General features: G+C 48.8%; 6 protein-coding genes and 1 non-coding gene across 7 annotated transcripts; 3 read left to right on the plus strand and 4 right to left on the minus strand.

The window, feature by feature from the left end:
• Positions 1 to 757: 757 nt before the first annotated feature.
• Positions 758 to 2,654, minus strand: ColSpa_05970 (putative sterigmatocystin biosynthesis P450 monooxygenase stcS; the record flags this gene model as incomplete). Its single annotated transcript, XM_049272182.1, has 6 exons — positions 758 to 930; positions 979 to 1,221; positions 1,292 to 1,726; positions 1,865 to 2,051; positions 2,127 to 2,325; positions 2,407 to 2,654. The coding sequence occupies 6 exons, from the start codon at positions 2,652 to 2,654 to the stop codon at positions 758 to 760; spliced, it is 1,485 nt and encodes a 494-aa protein (XP_049128139.1).
• A 918-nt stretch (positions 2,655 to 3,572) lies between these two features.
• ColSpa_tRNA_154 lies at positions 3,573 to 3,660 on the plus strand. The gene is given in 2 exon segments: positions 3,573 to 3,610; positions 3,626 to 3,660. It is a non-coding gene; the product is annotated as a tRNA-Gln (tRNA).
• Positions 3,661 to 5,755: 2,095 nt separating this feature from the next.
• On the plus strand, positions 5,756 to 7,656 carry ColSpa_05971 (putative serine carboxypeptidase; the record flags this gene model as incomplete). Its single annotated transcript, XM_049272183.1, has 3 exons — positions 5,756 to 5,933; positions 5,988 to 6,163; positions 6,217 to 7,656. 3 exons carry the CDS (start codon positions 5,756 to 5,758, stop codon positions 7,654 to 7,656), a joined length of 1,794 nt encoding a protein of 597 aa, XP_049128140.1.
• A 1,160-nt stretch (positions 7,657 to 8,816) lies between these two features.
• On the minus strand, positions 8,817 to 9,728 carry ColSpa_05972 (secondary metabolism regulator LAE1; the record flags this gene model as incomplete). The annotated part of the gene is made up of 1 exon (XM_049272184.1): positions 8,817 to 9,728. One exon carries the CDS (start codon positions 9,726 to 9,728, stop codon positions 8,817 to 8,819), a length of 912 nt encoding a protein of 303 aa, XP_049128141.1.
• A 2,327-nt stretch (positions 9,729 to 12,055) lies between these two features.
• ColSpa_05973 (secondary metabolism regulator LAE1) lies at positions 12,056 to 13,407 on the minus strand (the record flags this gene model as incomplete). The annotated part of the gene is made up of 3 exons (XM_049272185.1): positions 12,056 to 12,295; positions 12,370 to 13,116; positions 13,195 to 13,407. The coding sequence occupies 3 exons, from the start codon at positions 13,405 to 13,407 to the stop codon at positions 12,056 to 12,058; spliced, it is 1,200 nt and encodes a 399-aa protein (XP_049128142.1).
• Positions 13,408 to 14,380: 973 nt separating this feature from the next.
• ColSpa_05974 (NmrA-like family domain-containing protein 1) lies at positions 14,381 to 15,541 on the plus strand (the record flags this gene model as incomplete). The annotated part of the gene is made up of 3 exons (XM_049272186.1): positions 14,381 to 14,974; positions 15,027 to 15,374; positions 15,464 to 15,541. The coding sequence occupies 3 exons, from the start codon at positions 14,381 to 14,383 to the stop codon at positions 15,539 to 15,541; spliced, it is 1,020 nt and encodes a 339-aa protein (XP_049128143.1).
• A 421-nt stretch (positions 15,542 to 15,962) lies between these two features.
• ColSpa_05975 (uncharacterized protein) lies at positions 15,963 to 16,235 on the minus strand (the record flags this gene model as incomplete). Its single annotated transcript, XM_049272187.1, has 1 exon — positions 15,963 to 16,235. One exon carries the CDS (start codon positions 16,233 to 16,235, stop codon positions 15,963 to 15,965), a length of 273 nt encoding a protein of 90 aa, XP_049128144.1.
• Between the last annotated feature and the right edge of the window lie 981 nt (positions 16,236 to 17,216).

The raw sequence follows: 17,216 nt of genomic DNA on the forward strand, positions 1-17,216 counted from the left end.
CCCAACAGGGTAGCTTTATTGTTATTAGTGACCTCGCAGGGAGGTCTGTTTTAACACTCGCAGGCAATGGCGCTTATGAGGTTTGAGAGAATTTGTCACTTAATGCAGGCATCTTCCGTTCGCTTGAGAAACGTCAAAGTTAAGGATCGCCATGAAATGATGCCGCTGGTAGGGCCATGCTTATGGTGTAATGTATGACCACTTGATGAGTTTATTGCCAGCTGCAAGCTATCAGATATCAAGATGGTGTAGAATATCTGCTTGTTTGCAACACCTGGATACATACATGCTGAATTGACTCGCCGACAACGGAGGACCCTTGCAAAGAACCCCTCACACCCTCCTGCATGCAGTATGCATACATGGTAGACTTCAAGTTTAATGCAACCTCATATCCAAAGCTCCATTCTACAACAACGGAGCTATCCAGACGTTGCATTGGCGCAATGAGCCACATGGCTTAGCACTTGGCGCTTCTGACCGTCTACGCTTTCGCTGGATGAAAGTCGCCATCCATTCCCACTCAATCCACCGCAATCGATTAAAAGATCGCCGGCAGACGTCAAGCTGAAGTATTGCTCCACTACCTTCTTGTCTTCTGAAACCTGTGTCTGTTTCTGATGAGACGGCTTTCGGGCTTACGCCTGCTCTTTGATGTGTACCATAACTTTCATGCCATCAACTGGTTTACCGGTAACAAGATGAGTCAAAGAGAAAGGTGAGAGATTAGTATCAGCACTTTACAACAAGCCACACCTCATCCCTTGCCACTTACAGAGAACATGGTAGATTTGGTCTTGTAGAAGCCCTTGTCATTGAGCACAGGCAGTCCCTTCTCGTCAAGATCCAGCTCGCCCTGGCCAACCTTGACGAATTCAAAGTACCTCGCAACGCATGCCAAAACGATTCGCACCTCTAGGTTCGCAAGCTCTGATCCAGTGCAGCGTCTTGGGCCCCTTTCTTACGGCCTAAACGCACTGTCTGGAATCTTCGACCCCTCTTCCCCAAGCCACCGTTCGGGCACGAAGTCGTCATTGGTCTCGCCAAAGACCTTGGGGTGGCGCTGAATGACATATGCACGCGGTGTTACACACAAGTCGTCGACTACCAGCTTCTGTCCGTTCGGCAAAGTCAGAGTAGTATTAGATCCCCTAGGTGCAACTCGAGCAATGGTGCCGGGTGGGTGAAGTCTTAGTGCCTCTTTGATGATCGCATCGGTATCTGAAGCATGGGGAGTCAGCTTGACTGTTTCGAAGGTCGGGCGACAGACATGGACTTGCGATCCACTTACAGGGTAGACGGCTCAACAGCTTTCCAGCTTCAGGCCCGTAAAGCTGATCCATAACAGACTTCGGGTTTGAAGCCTCCCCGAAAACCTCATCAAGTTCATCCTTTAGAGCTTGTGCTGAGGAAGGGCATCTGTGAAGCTCATAAAAGCACCATTGCAGCAGGATACTCGTCGTGTCGTGACCAGCGAAGAGGAAGCCTCGCAGAGTATCGCTAGTCTGTTGGAGGATCTTGGGAGTTAGGACACTGATGCCGTGCAGACTAAGGGTCGCCACACTTCGGGATGCTGTCGAGTCACCGGCCAACAACTTTTTGTGCTGCTTGATAATTTCTTCCTTGAGAATACAATCGAGCCTCTTATCAAAGTGTCTGATTGTTCGTTCATTGTCGGTCAAGTACGTCCACAGCCAGTGCTTTCCGGGCACTCGCTGTTGAAGGCCTGCGATAATGCCCGGTATGTCAACAGCACGTCACTCTGCTTGCCATTAATCTGGGCGTTGAGGTCCATGTTGAATGTGACAATACCTACGGGCGGTGCGTAAGCCATTGACTCTGCCAGCGATTCTCATAGACTCACCGATGACGTCAAATGTCAAATTCGTGGTGTACTCGTCCATGCAAAAGTTAGCACCAGTGGCGGCCTTCTGCTCCATAAACTCAATAAAGGTCCGTGACTTGTCTAGAATGACCCTCGCAAGACTGTGAAGATGCTGGGGTTGGAAGCCCGGGAGAATCCTTTTTCGCAAGCCCTTCCACTCATCGCCCTGTTAAGCAGCTTGCAGTTAGCCCCTCATCGTCAAGTATGGCTAGTTACTATGAAATAAAGTCCAAAATCTCACATCGGTTGTAACAAGAGACCGTGCGCCAACTAGAGGAGCTAGATGCTGTATGGCAGGATGTTTCGGTACGCTGGTACTGTACTGCTTCGATGGTTTTGTGGTGTGCTCAGCGACCTCATTGTCCAGGATAAACAGAATCAGGAACTTCTCGATAGGGCGCCAGTCGACGAGAAGTACGGGGGAACCCGAGCTTCTGTGCCTGTTCGTATAAGATCTCGTCTGGACGGTGCCAAATCATTGAACCCGATCTAAAACATCAACTACACAGCTGAGGTCTTACCAAAAGCCCTTCGAGGATCCCCTAGACCAGTAGACTTCTCGATCCATGGCCAATGCCCTCTTTGCGGGGTCTGCCTCTTCTGGCTGGGGAAAGTTTGAGTACTGCTTGATATCGAGAGTAGGGGCCTTCGAGCATCGAAGAAAGAAGACTACCAGGAGCAGTATCGCGGCCACAATTAGAAGCCTCCATTGGAGTAGCACGCCAAGATTTTCACCGTTCTGTGAGGTAGTATACTGGGGTAGAGCCATCTTGGAGATGAAGCAGAGATCGAAGGGAAGGTGTAAGTACCTTGACGAGTCTTTGGATGATCGAAACAGCAGCAAGGCTGGCTAGAAGAGAACAAGAGGGCTTTCAAGGCTCTTCCACGAACGTGCGCCATTTTCCAGAGCTGACTCCCCGAAGCCGGTGAAGTAATTTAACCGCCCTTGTGAGTGCATTGTGCTTATACTCAACAACGACCTTTGCAGGGGAACCCGCTGATCTTTTCTCTACAGCAAATATCACTTGTAAGCTTGTATTGCCAAAGAAGACTCCTGACGTATATGGTGGAGCTAAGACAGATAGAAAGTAGCCCATCGCCCGCTGTGGGGGAGCTCATCGAACCTAGTCCGGCTTGTCTAATCAGATCCATCTTATCTGATCTAAGGACGCTTCCGATGTTACGTCCGATGACAAGTCATTCACACAAGGGTAGATCGTATAAGGAGCACTGTGTGTGAGGGCACGTGAAGTGGGAGACAAAATAGCCGGGAATTCCCCCAAAAACAAGGCTTTAGCAAGCTCAAATGCACTCCTCACTGGGTTTGGTGGCTAACGCGTCGACTCCTCATAATTCACTTTGAGCTAAATCAAGTACACCCTTAAACTGCTCTCTGAACCAAAACCTTTCGAGTGAACCGTTTCAATGAATTGAGGCCTCTTTCAAAAAGTTTCCAAACGAATCATACTTTTTCTTTGCTCTGTACCTGTGTTTGATGGTCTTTGCTGTGCTCATCAGCAGAAGGGTGTCGTGTTTTCGCTGTGGAGGTCATGGGACTACCGTCGGTAGTCCGCCTGTGGGTAATCTCCACCACAACAAATGTCGAGGACCTGATTCCAACGAAATATGGGATTCTATGTGGACACGTGAGGCCACAACAGGTAATGGCAAGAGTCTGGCCTCTGGTGGTCTATTAGTCTAGTTGGTTAGGACGTCGGATTCTGATGCACATTCAGACTCTTCCGTAGGCCCAGGTTCGAATCCTGGATGGACCTATTGTTTTGCTACTCAATTTGATTTGATTGTGTTAGTGTGATATTATGCTCCAAGGGCGTTGGCTTCGCCATCTAGGCCTTCTTTTATCTTTGGGATAGCGCTCCTTCGCACTTTGTATCTCTTTAAAGTAATGTTCTAAGGCTACATTTTTTTGACTAAAGTAATGCCAGTAACCAAAGCAGTAGATTCGATGCTTTGTGTGAAAGGAGTCAGTAGATTCCTGTTTGAATTTAATCTGGCAGTATGATTCATGGTGGATTTCCATCAAGTAGTCGTAAATAGAACTCTACCTTATGATCCGATCGCTATTTGGGATCCCTAATAACCGGTGTAAGTCCCTCAAAGCTTATTCTTTTGAATGTGAAATTCTTCGAGAACCATCACCATCTTTCATGAATTGCGGTCTGCCATGTTTTGGACTGGTTCGCCACCTCCTGCAGCCAATAACGAGGTGCTGATGGTCATATCTACTTGGGAAAAAGCGTTCGAGGTCAAAGTTAGGGATAAGATATGAGATTGCCTTGGAGCTCCCAGAAATGGCTTCACCCTCTAGTACTACCAACGAATTTGGTACGAACGAACTGAGCTTATGGATGAGCTTTCTTTACTGGGCTAATACCTTGCTGAAAACATAACTCCTTGTATATAACATAAAACCGGGATTAAGTGGCGGGCTTGCAAAGAGTTGAGAGTCTAGGAGTAAAGAAGGACATTGAAACTATGGATCACGACCAACGTAAACTGCTCAGCCATGCTTATCTCACAGGAAGGTAAGATTATCGTAATGGTTCGTATCGACTCTATATCTGAACCGACTGTTTCTGGAGTCACAGCGCCAGCGTCCGGGAGAACCGCAATGATCGTGACACACCATTCGTGTTCGTAGGAGAAGGCTTTGAAGCCCCTATCAATGGCACTGTGATGGAGGATGAAACAGTTGTTGACTTGGGCTCCAAAGCTATTGTACAGTTCTGGACAAGTCAGAAGGGAAAAGAACGATATTGATGTAAGTAGAAAAATTACTAGAAAACAAATCTCTTGTGCGCCAGCCATAGAGCAGAACGGTTTTGTGGTAGTCCTTCCTGACAAACTGAATATGGCAAGGATAAACTCCAATATAAAGAACTATTAGAGAACGGAACTTGTCGACAAAAATAGAACAAAAACAAAAACAGTTAATTACAATTAGCAACTATCCGTCGGATGTTTCATGTGGCTGGATTTTGACTGATGAAAAATGCCGTTTTACTCAGAACAGAGCCGAGAGTTGCAGACTGCGTTGGAGCATCTTGTCTCTTGCAGTAGTTTTTAAATTTGGCTATGACCCCATTATTTTCAAGTTTAACCACTTTCCAAGACATCTTCTACATAAAATGATATGTATAATCGTACGTGTGTTCTGTTGTAGAGAATCAATATCACCACTCCTTTTCTGAGACTGAAACTCGAAACAATGCTTTCAGAGTCCTTCCTTTGTGCTCCGCAATGCAGCTTATCAGTCGGTATGATACATGATCCAGTCGCTCTTCGGTTCCAAACCGTGACTTGAACATCGTTCCTTGTCTCGCAACCTAATAAATGATAGCGTCAATTACTTACCGAAACAGCCTAGGTTTGAAATCGGTAGAAGCTTATTTGTGTGTGCCTCGCAACGCCTACTAGACCAACACAATCGACTCGACTATTGGCTTGTCATGCCAGGGTCACCCGACATCAGCTGGTCCCCGCCTGCTGAAGTATTACCCGCGCCTATTCATGTTATGAAAACATCATTCCGTCTGACGGCCCGATGCCAAGTGGTACAAGCTCGGGCGAAACCGAGTTGAGGTGACACTGATGTACGTTTCCCGCTGGAGCGTTTCCCGGGTCCGAGCTTGATCCCCTCCACAGGCACACTTTGAAACGCGCATCGTGCCTTTCCGAAGAATGCTAAATGGTGCCGATGTGATTCATTAAAAGCCAGCGCAGAGCCATCCCCACCCCACTTCCACCATCACCTGCTTGTGACATCGCCGAGGGTGATGTTTAATCGTTCAAGACAGGTAAAAGGGGTATCGACGATTCAATCTCAACCACGCGACACCGTACTACAACATGCGTTGGCTCCATACAGTACTTCTGCTAGCTACGGCTGTTTCTGCTACTTTGAATCTGAAACAGTATAAATCGTCGTTCTCGCAAAAGCAGTACTCGAATCCAGAGGATGCCATACCTCAGAATGTTGTGAGCAAGGCTCAAGGAGAGCCAAGGTTTCTCACCGACAAGACTCGGAGTGTGTATCTCCTCTGTGAATGATCAAATTAGTCTCTGACATCGATATGTACAGAGTTCGTGGTCAACGGCACCAAAATACCAGAAGTCGACTTCGACGTTGGCGAGTCGTACGCAGGACTGCTCAACATTGACAAGAACAATGATACAGCCGGGAAACTATACTTCTGGTTCTTCCCGTCTGAAAGCCAGGCAGCGGATAAAGAGATTCTGATCTGGCTGACAGGGGGTGTAAGTCGACGACATATACCCAATATATGCTAATTACTAATCCATTACTGCAGCCTGGGTGCTCCTCAACTGGAGAGCTTCTCTCGGAGAACGGGCCCATGCTCTGGCAACCTGGAATGTTCAAACCCATCAGAAACAAATGGAGCTGGCATCGGATCACCAATGTCGTTTGGATAGATCAGCCTGTCGGCACAGGCTTCTCTCAGGGCACGCCAAATGCGAAGGACGAATTTGACGTCGCCCGACAATTCCTGGGGTTTTGGCGCAACTTCATCGACACCTTCGCTATGCAGGGTTACAAAATCTATGTCACAGGCTCATCTTACAGTGGCATGTACTGCCCGTATATTGCTAGCGCCATGGTCGACAGTAACGACAAAAACTATTTCAATATCGCGGGTATGCAGATTTTTGATGGAGTATACTCAGTCGACAGCATAGGCGAGGAGATCCCTGTGGCTTCATTTGTTGATCGGTGGGATCACGTGCTCGCATTCAACGATTCCTTCCGCAAGACAGTGAAAGATGCGGACGAAAAGTGTGGCTATAAAGATTACATGAGCAAGTATCTTGTCTATCCACCAGTTGGGCTACAGCCAGGAACCCCTCCAGGAGTTGATGCCGATGGAAATATCAAGCCAGAGTGCGATCTTTGGTCTATGGTTCTGAACGCCGCAACGGAGATCACGCCGTGCTTCAGCGTTTACACCGTCACTAATTTATGTCCGCTCAAATATGATCCGTTGGGCTTCAGTGACGGCACGATGTACAGACCCAAGGGCGCTGGACCTGTATACTTCAACCGAGAGGATGTCAAGCGTGCCATCAATGCTCCTGTGGACAAGGAATGGGTATTCTGTACAGATACGCCAGTGTTCTTCAATGGAACAGACAACTCCATCAAAGAAGGACCCGGTAGCCAACCTGTGCTGCCCAACGTCATTGACAAGACACGCAACGTTATCCTTGCACATGGCACGAAAGACTTTGTACTTATCGACGATGGTACGCTTCTTTCAATCCAGAATCTGACTTGGGGCGGACAATTGGGATTTCAGTCAAAACCAACGGCGCCGCTTTATGTGCCCTACCACAATAACAACAACCCAGAGACCCTTGCCGGCGCAGGCGTAATGGGAACAGTACACTCTGAAAGAGGGTTAACATACATTGCTGTCTCTACAGCGGGTCATTTTCTGGCACAGGATGCGCCTGCTGTTGCGTTCCGCAGTGTTGAAGTTCTTGTGGGAAGGAGAGATGGGTTCGAGTCGACGAATACGTCTTTTACTATCGAGGGTAACGCCACGATGCCGACGGGAGAAGTTGGTAACGGTACTGTGGTGATGTTTCCACAGTCTATGGATCCCCAGTGCGGCCAGCTCACTGGAGCCGAGCCGAAAAGAAGCAACGGAATAAAAAGTTGGCTGGTGGATGGCCAATTGATTTTTGCTTCGGCTATGATGGCTATCCTGGTTGTGTTCATGGGATCCTGATGCCTTATATTTGACCAATGGGGATGAAGAAGTATACAAACTAAAATAGGTGCGAGGTCTTTCAAACCATCGAGACTATCAATCACTTGTTTTTCTAAATCGCAAAGTCAGTCGTTGACCAGCCTGTCATCAACCAAAGTTATCGCCCAGGGAATCACACCCTTAGTACCAGATGATCCGGCATGATCCCGCCTGGCCCTGGTCATCACGACATTCTTGATGATCAAGATTCCTATTAAGAATATTTTACCAAAAGATTCGCTGATTAGGGATCTCACTCAATGCTCGTATTTCTTATGCACGATGACAACATAATGCCAAAACCAGGAACCGGTCGGGGTCCCCACCATCAGTTTAATAACCTGATCTTACCCTGTGCGCAATGGAAAATCTGTTCTTCATTTCTTCTTGAGTGGCGCCATAAATGGTAGTCTTCATGGTTATCTAGAATACATTTCTCGGCTTATTCAGTGTATAGGTTGGCCTGGATACTTAGCTCTTAGTTCACAACAGCGAGCAAGACGCACTAACTTCCATGGAGAATACGAGCATCTACACTATCCAAATCCTTAATTGAATTCTGAGAGCGTTGCTGGAAAAGAACCTTCATGAAAGACTTTCGGAGTTCTAGATTGAGGGTCGAGGCTGTGAATACATCTGGCTAGTGCAAAGCTGGAAAGACGATTTAAGTAATCTCAACATTTTTTGACAGCATAGAAAGACAGGCCTGCTATCGGTGCGTGTCACGGATAGCATGGAATAACAGAATCTGAGTCAGACGTAGAACAGCCGGGAATATGCTTTGTGTAATATTGTCGGTGCTAGATTCTTAAGTGGTCAAGATGGTTTTTGCCCGTAAACTACATAGCTACGAGCGAGGTTAGTCTAGGGCTATCAGACAGGGCAAACCGGGTGATACTCACATTGGCCAGTATGCGTGGATTTCCCTATTTTTCAGATCGTTCCGTACCTCCGCCAAAAATACGTCCACCTTCTCTTTTGGCCAACCCAACAAACGGGTAAACACTGCAATGCAGAGACCCTCTAATCCCATCATGACGTTCTCATAATTCCAAGTACCTTGACAACTCATTAATGAAATGCTGCGAGACCACAATCATCTCTGGTGAAGGATCGAAAAGACCAATCTGCTCTTCCCGTTACGCCTTTGGAGGGGTTATGGTATGATACTCACCGAGTTCCTTGTGCCTAGGGTGTTTGGCCCACTGGTTTGTCGGCCATTTGAAGACAACTTCTTTCACGTTTACGAAACCCGCCTCCCGAAGCTGTTCTTTGTACTTTGGAGCCGCGCCAAACGGTGTACCCAAAGCTTCCGTCCCCTTTGAAAGCAACTGATTCCACTGATAAAGCGCGGAATTCTCTTGCAGAGTCCCATCATCTGAAGTAGCGATCGCTCCATCAGTAGCCTCTATCCATCCCCCAGGATTCAAGTTCTCATAAGCCTGTCGGAACAATTTGGGAAAGTCTCGGATTCCGCCTGTGTTCATTCGACTATGGATGAAGTCAAACTTCTGTGAAAACGACCACGGTTCTTCCTCAATATCCTCGATCTGGAAGTATGCATTGGGTGGCACGTAAGACGGCTGCACCGGGCTCAAATCGACACCTATAACAGTGGACCCCGGGTTGTCATCCGCAAACTCAATAGCCCAGATACCGGTCCCTGTGCCGACATCCAAGACGCGCTGAGGTGGTTTCTCGTGGTTCAAAGGAGATAGATGAAGCTTGTTTCCCATTGTGAGGAGAAAGAGGTTATGTTGAAGGTCCAGGCGGTCAAGTTCAAGGTCGTCATTGGGCATGAGGTAGGCGCCGTCCTTGTAGGCGTGGTATGTGCGGCCGTTCTCCTCACGATAGCGGAGAATGCTGCTGCGGAGAGACATAGTGGATGGCTGCACCTCGGCGCCTAAGGAGGAATCCAGATCAGATTCACCGCCTGCAGAATCGGTATCGCTTGCCTCGTCGGCGGTTGTTGTGGTAGAAACGGCATCGGCGTCTAGTATCGGCTCAGTTTCGACGAAGGCTGAAGCATAAGGTGTCTCTGGGGCGGACATGTTGAAGGTCCGACCGCTGAAAATCGATTTAGAGGACAAGATGTCATAGGACTGCGGCTTTACATAGACTGAATCTCTGGACACGCTGAAATGTTACGAGGATAGTTCCGAGTTGCAAGCAGACATTATGACAACACTTCCTCTTTTTCCAATAAGAGGATCCGCGTCCAAAGGTGGGAGAGCTAGAAAAGAGAGGTGTGATTCGTGGAGACGTCGGAGGGATATGTCTGTTGGTAATTAACTGGTGTTGGAAAGATAAAATAGTGAGCCAACACGCTGTTGGCCTTTGGCCTGTCAGCTTGCACCAACAGAAACTTAACGCGCTGTTCTAATTGGGCGAGACGCACCCCTGACAAGCAAACAACGCCCCCTGACACTACGTTCTCGCACACTCCCAAAGTTCACTTTCTTTGCTACTGGTGTTTCGCTCATAAAGTGGCGGTAGGTGCATAATCTTTAGAAAGCGATGGAAGAGAAAACTATCAAATATGACAACAAGGCCATTGAGATACCCCGCGGTTGGCCAATTGGGGATCTAAGAGGGGTGGTTGGGAAGTCTGGGCAACTATCGAACGATGCCAGGCGCCGACTCCACCCATATTGGCATGGTTGTCTGTCTCCTGCGGGAGAGCGGCGTAGGTGTGGACACAAGGATGTGTTTGAATGCAACCCCTCTTCTGCGCACCCGGATTTGGGTAAATTGGCTCATGAGTTTCCGGGGACGTAGCACTACTAGGAAACATCGGTAGTATCCGCGAGACTGCGACCCGGTTTCCGGGCTGTTGGCTGTTGAACAAAGAGGGCGAGCTTTCTAACTAGGTTGGATTGGCTTCTTCGCTGCATGGATTCAGGCTCACCACCCACCCCCTAAATTCAAAGCTATGCCAAGTCTATGACCATGGCTGCTGGGGAAGCTGAGTTGTAGCTCAAGTTTTCATGACTTCAACGTCATGATACAGTTAGGCCCGGTTAGGCCAGGGCTTTGCAACAGCCAATGTCTAATGTAATGCATAGACTAGCAGTCCTGTAATAGTGAAGCCTTTGGAGCACACCCTACTCTACTGAAGACTTCGCCTGATCACCCATCTTGTAAGCGTTTCTAGTGCCAAGCATGCAAAGACAAAGTGCTCATCGATGAACCTGATGCCTAATCAGTATTGGCTCGCGGAAGAAACGAAGCCAAAATGAGCATATAGCCAAGTTCACGTAGACCAAGAGAGTATGCTTGCCTCAAGAAATACTTTAGCAAAGAACCCACGCAAGAGTACGATGAGGCCTAGTAGCTTTCCCACAAGACCAACAACAAGTGAGCTCTCGGTGATGTCGGTCGGCCTCTCCCGAGCCCATTCACTAATTGTGGACAAGACATCACATAGGCAGGAACGTTTAATGGACGTTTCGTAATGAAGAAGAACCGTCGGTACCGAGACAAGAACGTGGGTTGTTCTGCCAAAACCTGCTTCATCTATAGTTCCACCCTACGCAGAGACCCTTAAGAAGGAGTTGTGGGAGAAAATGCTGCCAATCCCAACAGAGAGCGTATCGTTCAGAGGCTTCCACTATTTGTCTTGTATCGATGCAGACCCGAGATCACAAAAAGGTCTTATCGCTCATATGGAAGAGGCGATGACTCTGGATAAAAATGCCATAAACGCCTTCCCAGCGAAACTCAAACAGTTTCGCAGGGATCTCCATGTCAAGACCAACCTAGTTAAAATAAAGTTATCAGCACGCTTCGATCATCCATTACTATATCATCCATCTCACTGTCAACAATTGCTGTAAGCATCTGGAAACAGCCTACTGTATAACTCTAGATACTTCACTTCAGGATGATCCAATGGGTCGCAGACTCGGACATGTCCGCAACATAATAAGACTTGAAGATCTCTGTACGTCGACTACCATACAGCACCAAGGGTATTAATTAAATTGTGGCAGCGAGATGAGACTTAATAAGTATTTGTCTGAATAACATTTCATAGCAAGCATTCACCTTCTACTACCGTCTGCCATTGGTGATAATACTAAGTTCATACAACACCTCTCATAAATGTTATATATCCACTTTGCTCAAATCTACAGAAATCACGGATGTGAAATTGTAGACGTAGTAGCAGTAGCAGACGTGCGAGAACTCAGAAACACCGGCTCTTGTGGCTAGAAATGAACAAAGATGGACACAACGCTGGGTATTGCTCTGAAAGAAAACTGACCACTTATGACATGCTTCCCCCCCCCCCCCCCCCCCCCCCCCCCCCAACTTCTCAGTCGCTCATGTAATACTATATATAAACAGCGCAAAGCATCACGCTCCTCAAAAATCCCTATCCTGCCATCGGTTTCCTCCCTGTGATGAACCGGTAACTTGTAATAAGCCTATAGTCTTTGCTCCGGAACTCTCGTTTGACGCCTTCCATCAGCACTTTGGCCTGGTCCTGACTAAAGTTCAACACCCGAGTGAAGAGGGCTGGCGTGTGTGAGTCTACGGACATCTGCATGTGGACCAGTTCACAGCGACCAAGTTCCTTGAGGGCTGGTTCCTTAGCCCAAGGGCCGATCGGTATCTAGAAGTGTTAGTGCTTTTCTCAAAGAAACTCCTTTTACTCGTACAGGTTGGCATTCCATAGGAAAGACTTACCCTGTACACAAGCTCCTGCACATCCTGAAAACCAGCATCTACCATCCACTGCCTGTGATGCCTCGCCACGTTGATCTGCTTCCCATACATCTTACTCGCCTCATCCAGCTTCGTGACCCATTCCTTCGTCCAGATCGCCCTCTCGAAGCTATCGTCGTCGCTAAAAATCCACGCATCGTACTCCTGCATCTCGACCCAACCGCCCGGTTTCAGCCCGCCCATGACGCGGTCGTAGAACCTTGCCCAATCGGACGACGTCCCACTGAGCGCGCGGCCATGGATGTAGTCGAAGCGCTCCTCCTCGCGGTACGTCCACTCGTCCTCGTAGTCATCGACATGGAACTTGCAGTTCGTCGGGACCCATTCCGGCTGAATAGGCGAGAGATCCACGCCGTAGACATGCGCGGTGGGAAACTCGTCAGCCATATCAATAGCCCAGATCCCAGTCCCTGTGCCGAGGTCCAGGATGCGCATGTCAGCGGCTTCTTCGCCCTCCGGCGGCGGCAGAGGCGCGGTATAGAGCTGGCCTCCGAGGAGCAGACGCCAGATGTGGTGCTGCAGATCGAGGCGCTCTTGCTCTTGGTCGTCGTTGGGGAGAACGTACTGTCCCTCGCGATAGGCGTGATACCGACGGCCATTTTCGTACTGGTAGTGGAAAATGGATGAGGATATCGAGCTCGTGTAGGCGGTGCCACTGTCGGAACCATAGGCGGAGTCGTTATCTTCACCAGGGTTGGCAATATCGGTCTGTGGGACAGGGGAACGTTGTCATGTCAGCATGCATATCCCGGTCTTGCAGTAGATAGGCGTGCGGAAGCGTCTTACATCGACCTGGAGCGGTGCTACCGTCCCATCCTCGGCCGGATTAAGTAGATATTGGATACTCGTCGGTGCTATAGTTCGCGGGGGGGTTGTTGCCGCCGGTTCCGTAGTCAAAGGCGTCGGTGGTTGTACTGGCTCGGCGCTAGAAGGGGCGTCCGATGCCCGACCCGAGTCCACGGTACTGGGACCGCCCGTAGTTGACGCAGTCGACGTCATCGGATGAGGAAAGGGATCGGCAGCCAATGTGCCGGGTAACCTGAGCAATAAAGCGGTCGCTGAAAACTCTCCTGCTGCTGCTTCTGGGGCCTAATGTATTTTGATGTTGAGTGTGAAAGCAAAAGAGTTCTGAGTCTTTGAATGGGGAAACAGATACGTAAAATGTCACTCCGCATTGAGAGAGGCAAAGACTATCGACGAAAAAAAGGGCGGGTCGGCGGATTGTCCGGGAACCCAGCTCATAAAGGATTCTGGGAAAAGCCTTGCACAAAAGAACCCAGCAAACCCCGTTAAAGCACACAGGATACCAATGAGCAGCCGAGGGACTTCCCTAATCCGCTTTGAGCGCAACGTCCGTGCCGCCCCCGTACGTTATGATCCTTCAGCGGTCAGTTGCTAAACCCACATAGGGTCCGCTCCGGATCGCCATGTCCATATTCAGTAAGGTCGATGAGCATATTATGAAGTTAAAGAGACTCGTTTCTGCCAATGGATATCAAGTATCCTGCATAGAAGGATGACCCACTCTCATATCGACGCTTTGTTATCACCTTATGTACATCACTAAGGTACGAGTCTGACTTAGCGACCTTTGAAGTAGTCTCGGTGACATTGTCTCACCCTACTAGTGCCTGAGCGAACCGAGAGATAGCGTGAGGGCCTGGCTCGTCATGAACGCGCGGGGAAGGGGCCGCAGCGGAGAGGCAGCGAATTTCTCTGCCGCAGATTTTAATCCTCTTTGGTTGAGCGGTCTTGACATTTTTCACCTAACAAGGTACGGAGTGTATGAAACCCGGAACTCGAAAGTCAAGGGCAAGCTCAAGTCACTTGTCACTACTCAAAGTCACCATCTCTTTAACGAGACCAGTCTGTCGCTCACACCACTGCCGCACCGCTACGCCTCGTCGTCCCTCACATCTTCTCGACCCTCACCGCCCATCTCATTTGTCCTCACGCGTCACCTCCAACGGCGATGACCCAAAAGCTTATTGCCGTTGTCGGCGCCACGGGCAATCAGGGAGGCTCTGTCGCCCGCCGCTTTCTGGCTGCAGGCTACCGCGTCCGCGCACTTACCCGTAATGTCGACTCACCCTCCGCGGCCGCCCTAGCGGCCCTCGGCTCCGACGTGGAGCTTGTGAGCGCGGACCTCGAAAACGTCACGTCTCTGGAAGAGGCCTTCCGTGGCGCCAATGTCATCTTCAGCGTCACAAACTACTGGGAGCCCTTCTTTCGTCCGGACTGCCGCGCAAAGGCAGAGGAGCAAGGCATTTCATGCCGGAGGTTCGCATACGATGTCGAATACCGCCAGGGCCACAATATTGCTGATGCCGCAGCTACGGCGCTAGAGTCGCTTGACGATAACGGGTTTCTGGTCTCGACACTTAGCCATGCTGAGAAGTGCAGTGGTGGGCGGTTCAAGGAACTGTATCACTTCGATGCGAAGGCCGACGTCTTTCCCAACTATGTGAACGCGAAGTATCCCGCGCTGGCGGCCAAGATGTCGTGCATCCATACGGGGTTCTTCTACACAAGTTACAATATTCTACCTAACTCATACTTTGGCAAGGTGTGCTACTGTTCTTTCTCTTATTGGAACATGCATGCTAATCCTTCCAAAGAATTCCGATGGTACATTTACCATGGCTTTCACCACCTCTCCGGACAAACCTATTCCTCACTTTGCCCCAGCAAGTGACATGGGCAATTTTACATATGCCGTGTCCCAAATGCCACCAGGGAAAGCTTATATGGCGGAAGGAACGACCTGCACTTGGCCACAGTTCCTTGAGACATGGGCCAAGGTGACGGGTGTGAAGGCGGATTATAAGCAAATCTCGCCCGAAGAGATGATTGAAATGACGGGAGAGCGGGACACAGGCATCGAAGTCGCGTATATGTTCTCTTACTCGTCCGATCCAGGTTATGACGGCGGTATGGATCTTTTGACTGCCGCGGATCTTAGAAAGGTGAGATACCCAATCATCAGTGACAGGCAGGGGACCTGCGTCGGGATCTGCATCTTTACCAACAGAGGGAAGCATACTAACCGAAACAGAATGGCATTGGCTGTCCCATGACGACGTGGGAGGAGTGGGTTAAGCAGAACGACTGGAGCTCTGTTCTTAACAGATAACTGGCAAAAGCGCCGCACTCTCATTCCAAGGTCAATGGGAAATTCAAGTTTACCCTCCAATCTGTCGTAACCGGGCTCAAAAAGAGGTCGGATATTGGTGTTCTTGAGAGTCTTGCACGCATCCTTGTGATTCATCTCGATCCAACCGAACTCTTGGCACTCCTGTACATATCCGTCAGTGTTGGACATGAAGAGGATTATGAACGGCTCTTACCGCGTTACAGTAAAAGTAAAAGCCACACTTGCTGCAATTCAAGAGTTTCTTGCCTCCCTCAGCTGTATCACCACTGCATGACATTCCTTCGAGATGGTGCCGTTGCCTATATAGTCACGCAGCTCGCGGTTGATACGAAGAAGCCCATCAGGGCAGACAGGGAAGGTCTGTATCATGACGTTATATCAGCATGTGGCGATCTCTTTTTCAGGTCTCCAGAACGCCATTGAATATCGCTCTACTGGGAGACCTTACGCGAAATCTGGTGCTTTCGCCGATAACGACGCCCTCAAACCGGCTGGTTGTCTGATCATTGGCGACGTGCATGATGTTCTGGTGCTCGGGGTGGAAGACGGCAATGGTGCGTCCATTGATGAGTGTAGAAGAGGAGCTACGAAAATTGCTTTCGATAGGGTAGAAGATGTGGTAGTCATGTCCCGCCTTGTCACGGACCGTGAGATTGAGTATCTTGGCATCCATGTTGACGTGCTCGACCTGGGCCAACAATACTCAGTGCTTGCGGCGGTAGTTGTATATTTTTCAAGCAGGCGCGTGGGTCCTGGAAATCGGCAATTAAAGTCACCGTGCTGTTAATATGTGCTGTTTCTTGATGGTTGGTGGGAAGAAGAGGTTTTGACGGAATCTAGGTCTGACACAGGAAAAGAAGAACAGCAATGAATGGCTCAAGAATTAGGCATTTCCTGGAAAGAATTGGGAAAGAAAGAAGTGTTCCATTTTGTGATTTTCCTGGTTTGCATTGACACGCCTTTTATGAGATATCAGCAATCAACTAGGACTGACAGCACGCGCATGTCTGAATATTTGCTACCGGGCGATGTATATGACAAACCTAGATGCGTGTTCATACAGAACAGGAACAAACAAGTCTTGGCTCTTTCAGAGTCCTGAAAGCTCCACGTACAAGCTTACAACATCAACTATACCTGAGAGTGCGTTACCAGTTTGGTTGCTCAGTAAACAAGTGCGGCAACTGGCATTTCAAGGCCACATTATTAAGCTTTGGATGGTTGCCACACAAAGATACTCGTTCTGCCAGAAGATCTTGGCAAGGGGTAAGGAAATACATGAAAATGTGCATTCTGACATGAATACCACGAAAGAAAACGTTTGTGAAACTGTCTAGCTCCAAAAAAGAACACAATATCTGATTTTAACTAGTTTTTTTATTTAGACAACGAACCAGTTTTGACAATGATTTAGCAATGTACTTGATGAAATTTCGGGCTCCAGTCAGGGTTTATGATGTTAACAGTGTGACCGACGCTAAAGCAGCTGGGACGGTTCGTGACAATCTACTGGGGAAACGTGAATTTGTACCTAACGCCATCATTGTCGTCGACGATGAGGTGGACGCAGACGAAGTAGATATAAATCTCAGTCTCCAATATAAATTGGTGGCACCTGAGCTTAATGAATAAACGCTGCGCTCGTACATGGTAT

Source organism: Colletotrichum spaethianum, assembly GCF_022836535.1.
Source record: "Colletotrichum spaethianum MAFF 239500 DNA, contig13, whole genome shotgun sequence".
Taxonomy (NCBI): domain Eukaryota; kingdom Fungi; phylum Ascomycota; class Sordariomycetes; order Glomerellales; family Glomerellaceae; genus Colletotrichum; species Colletotrichum spaethianum.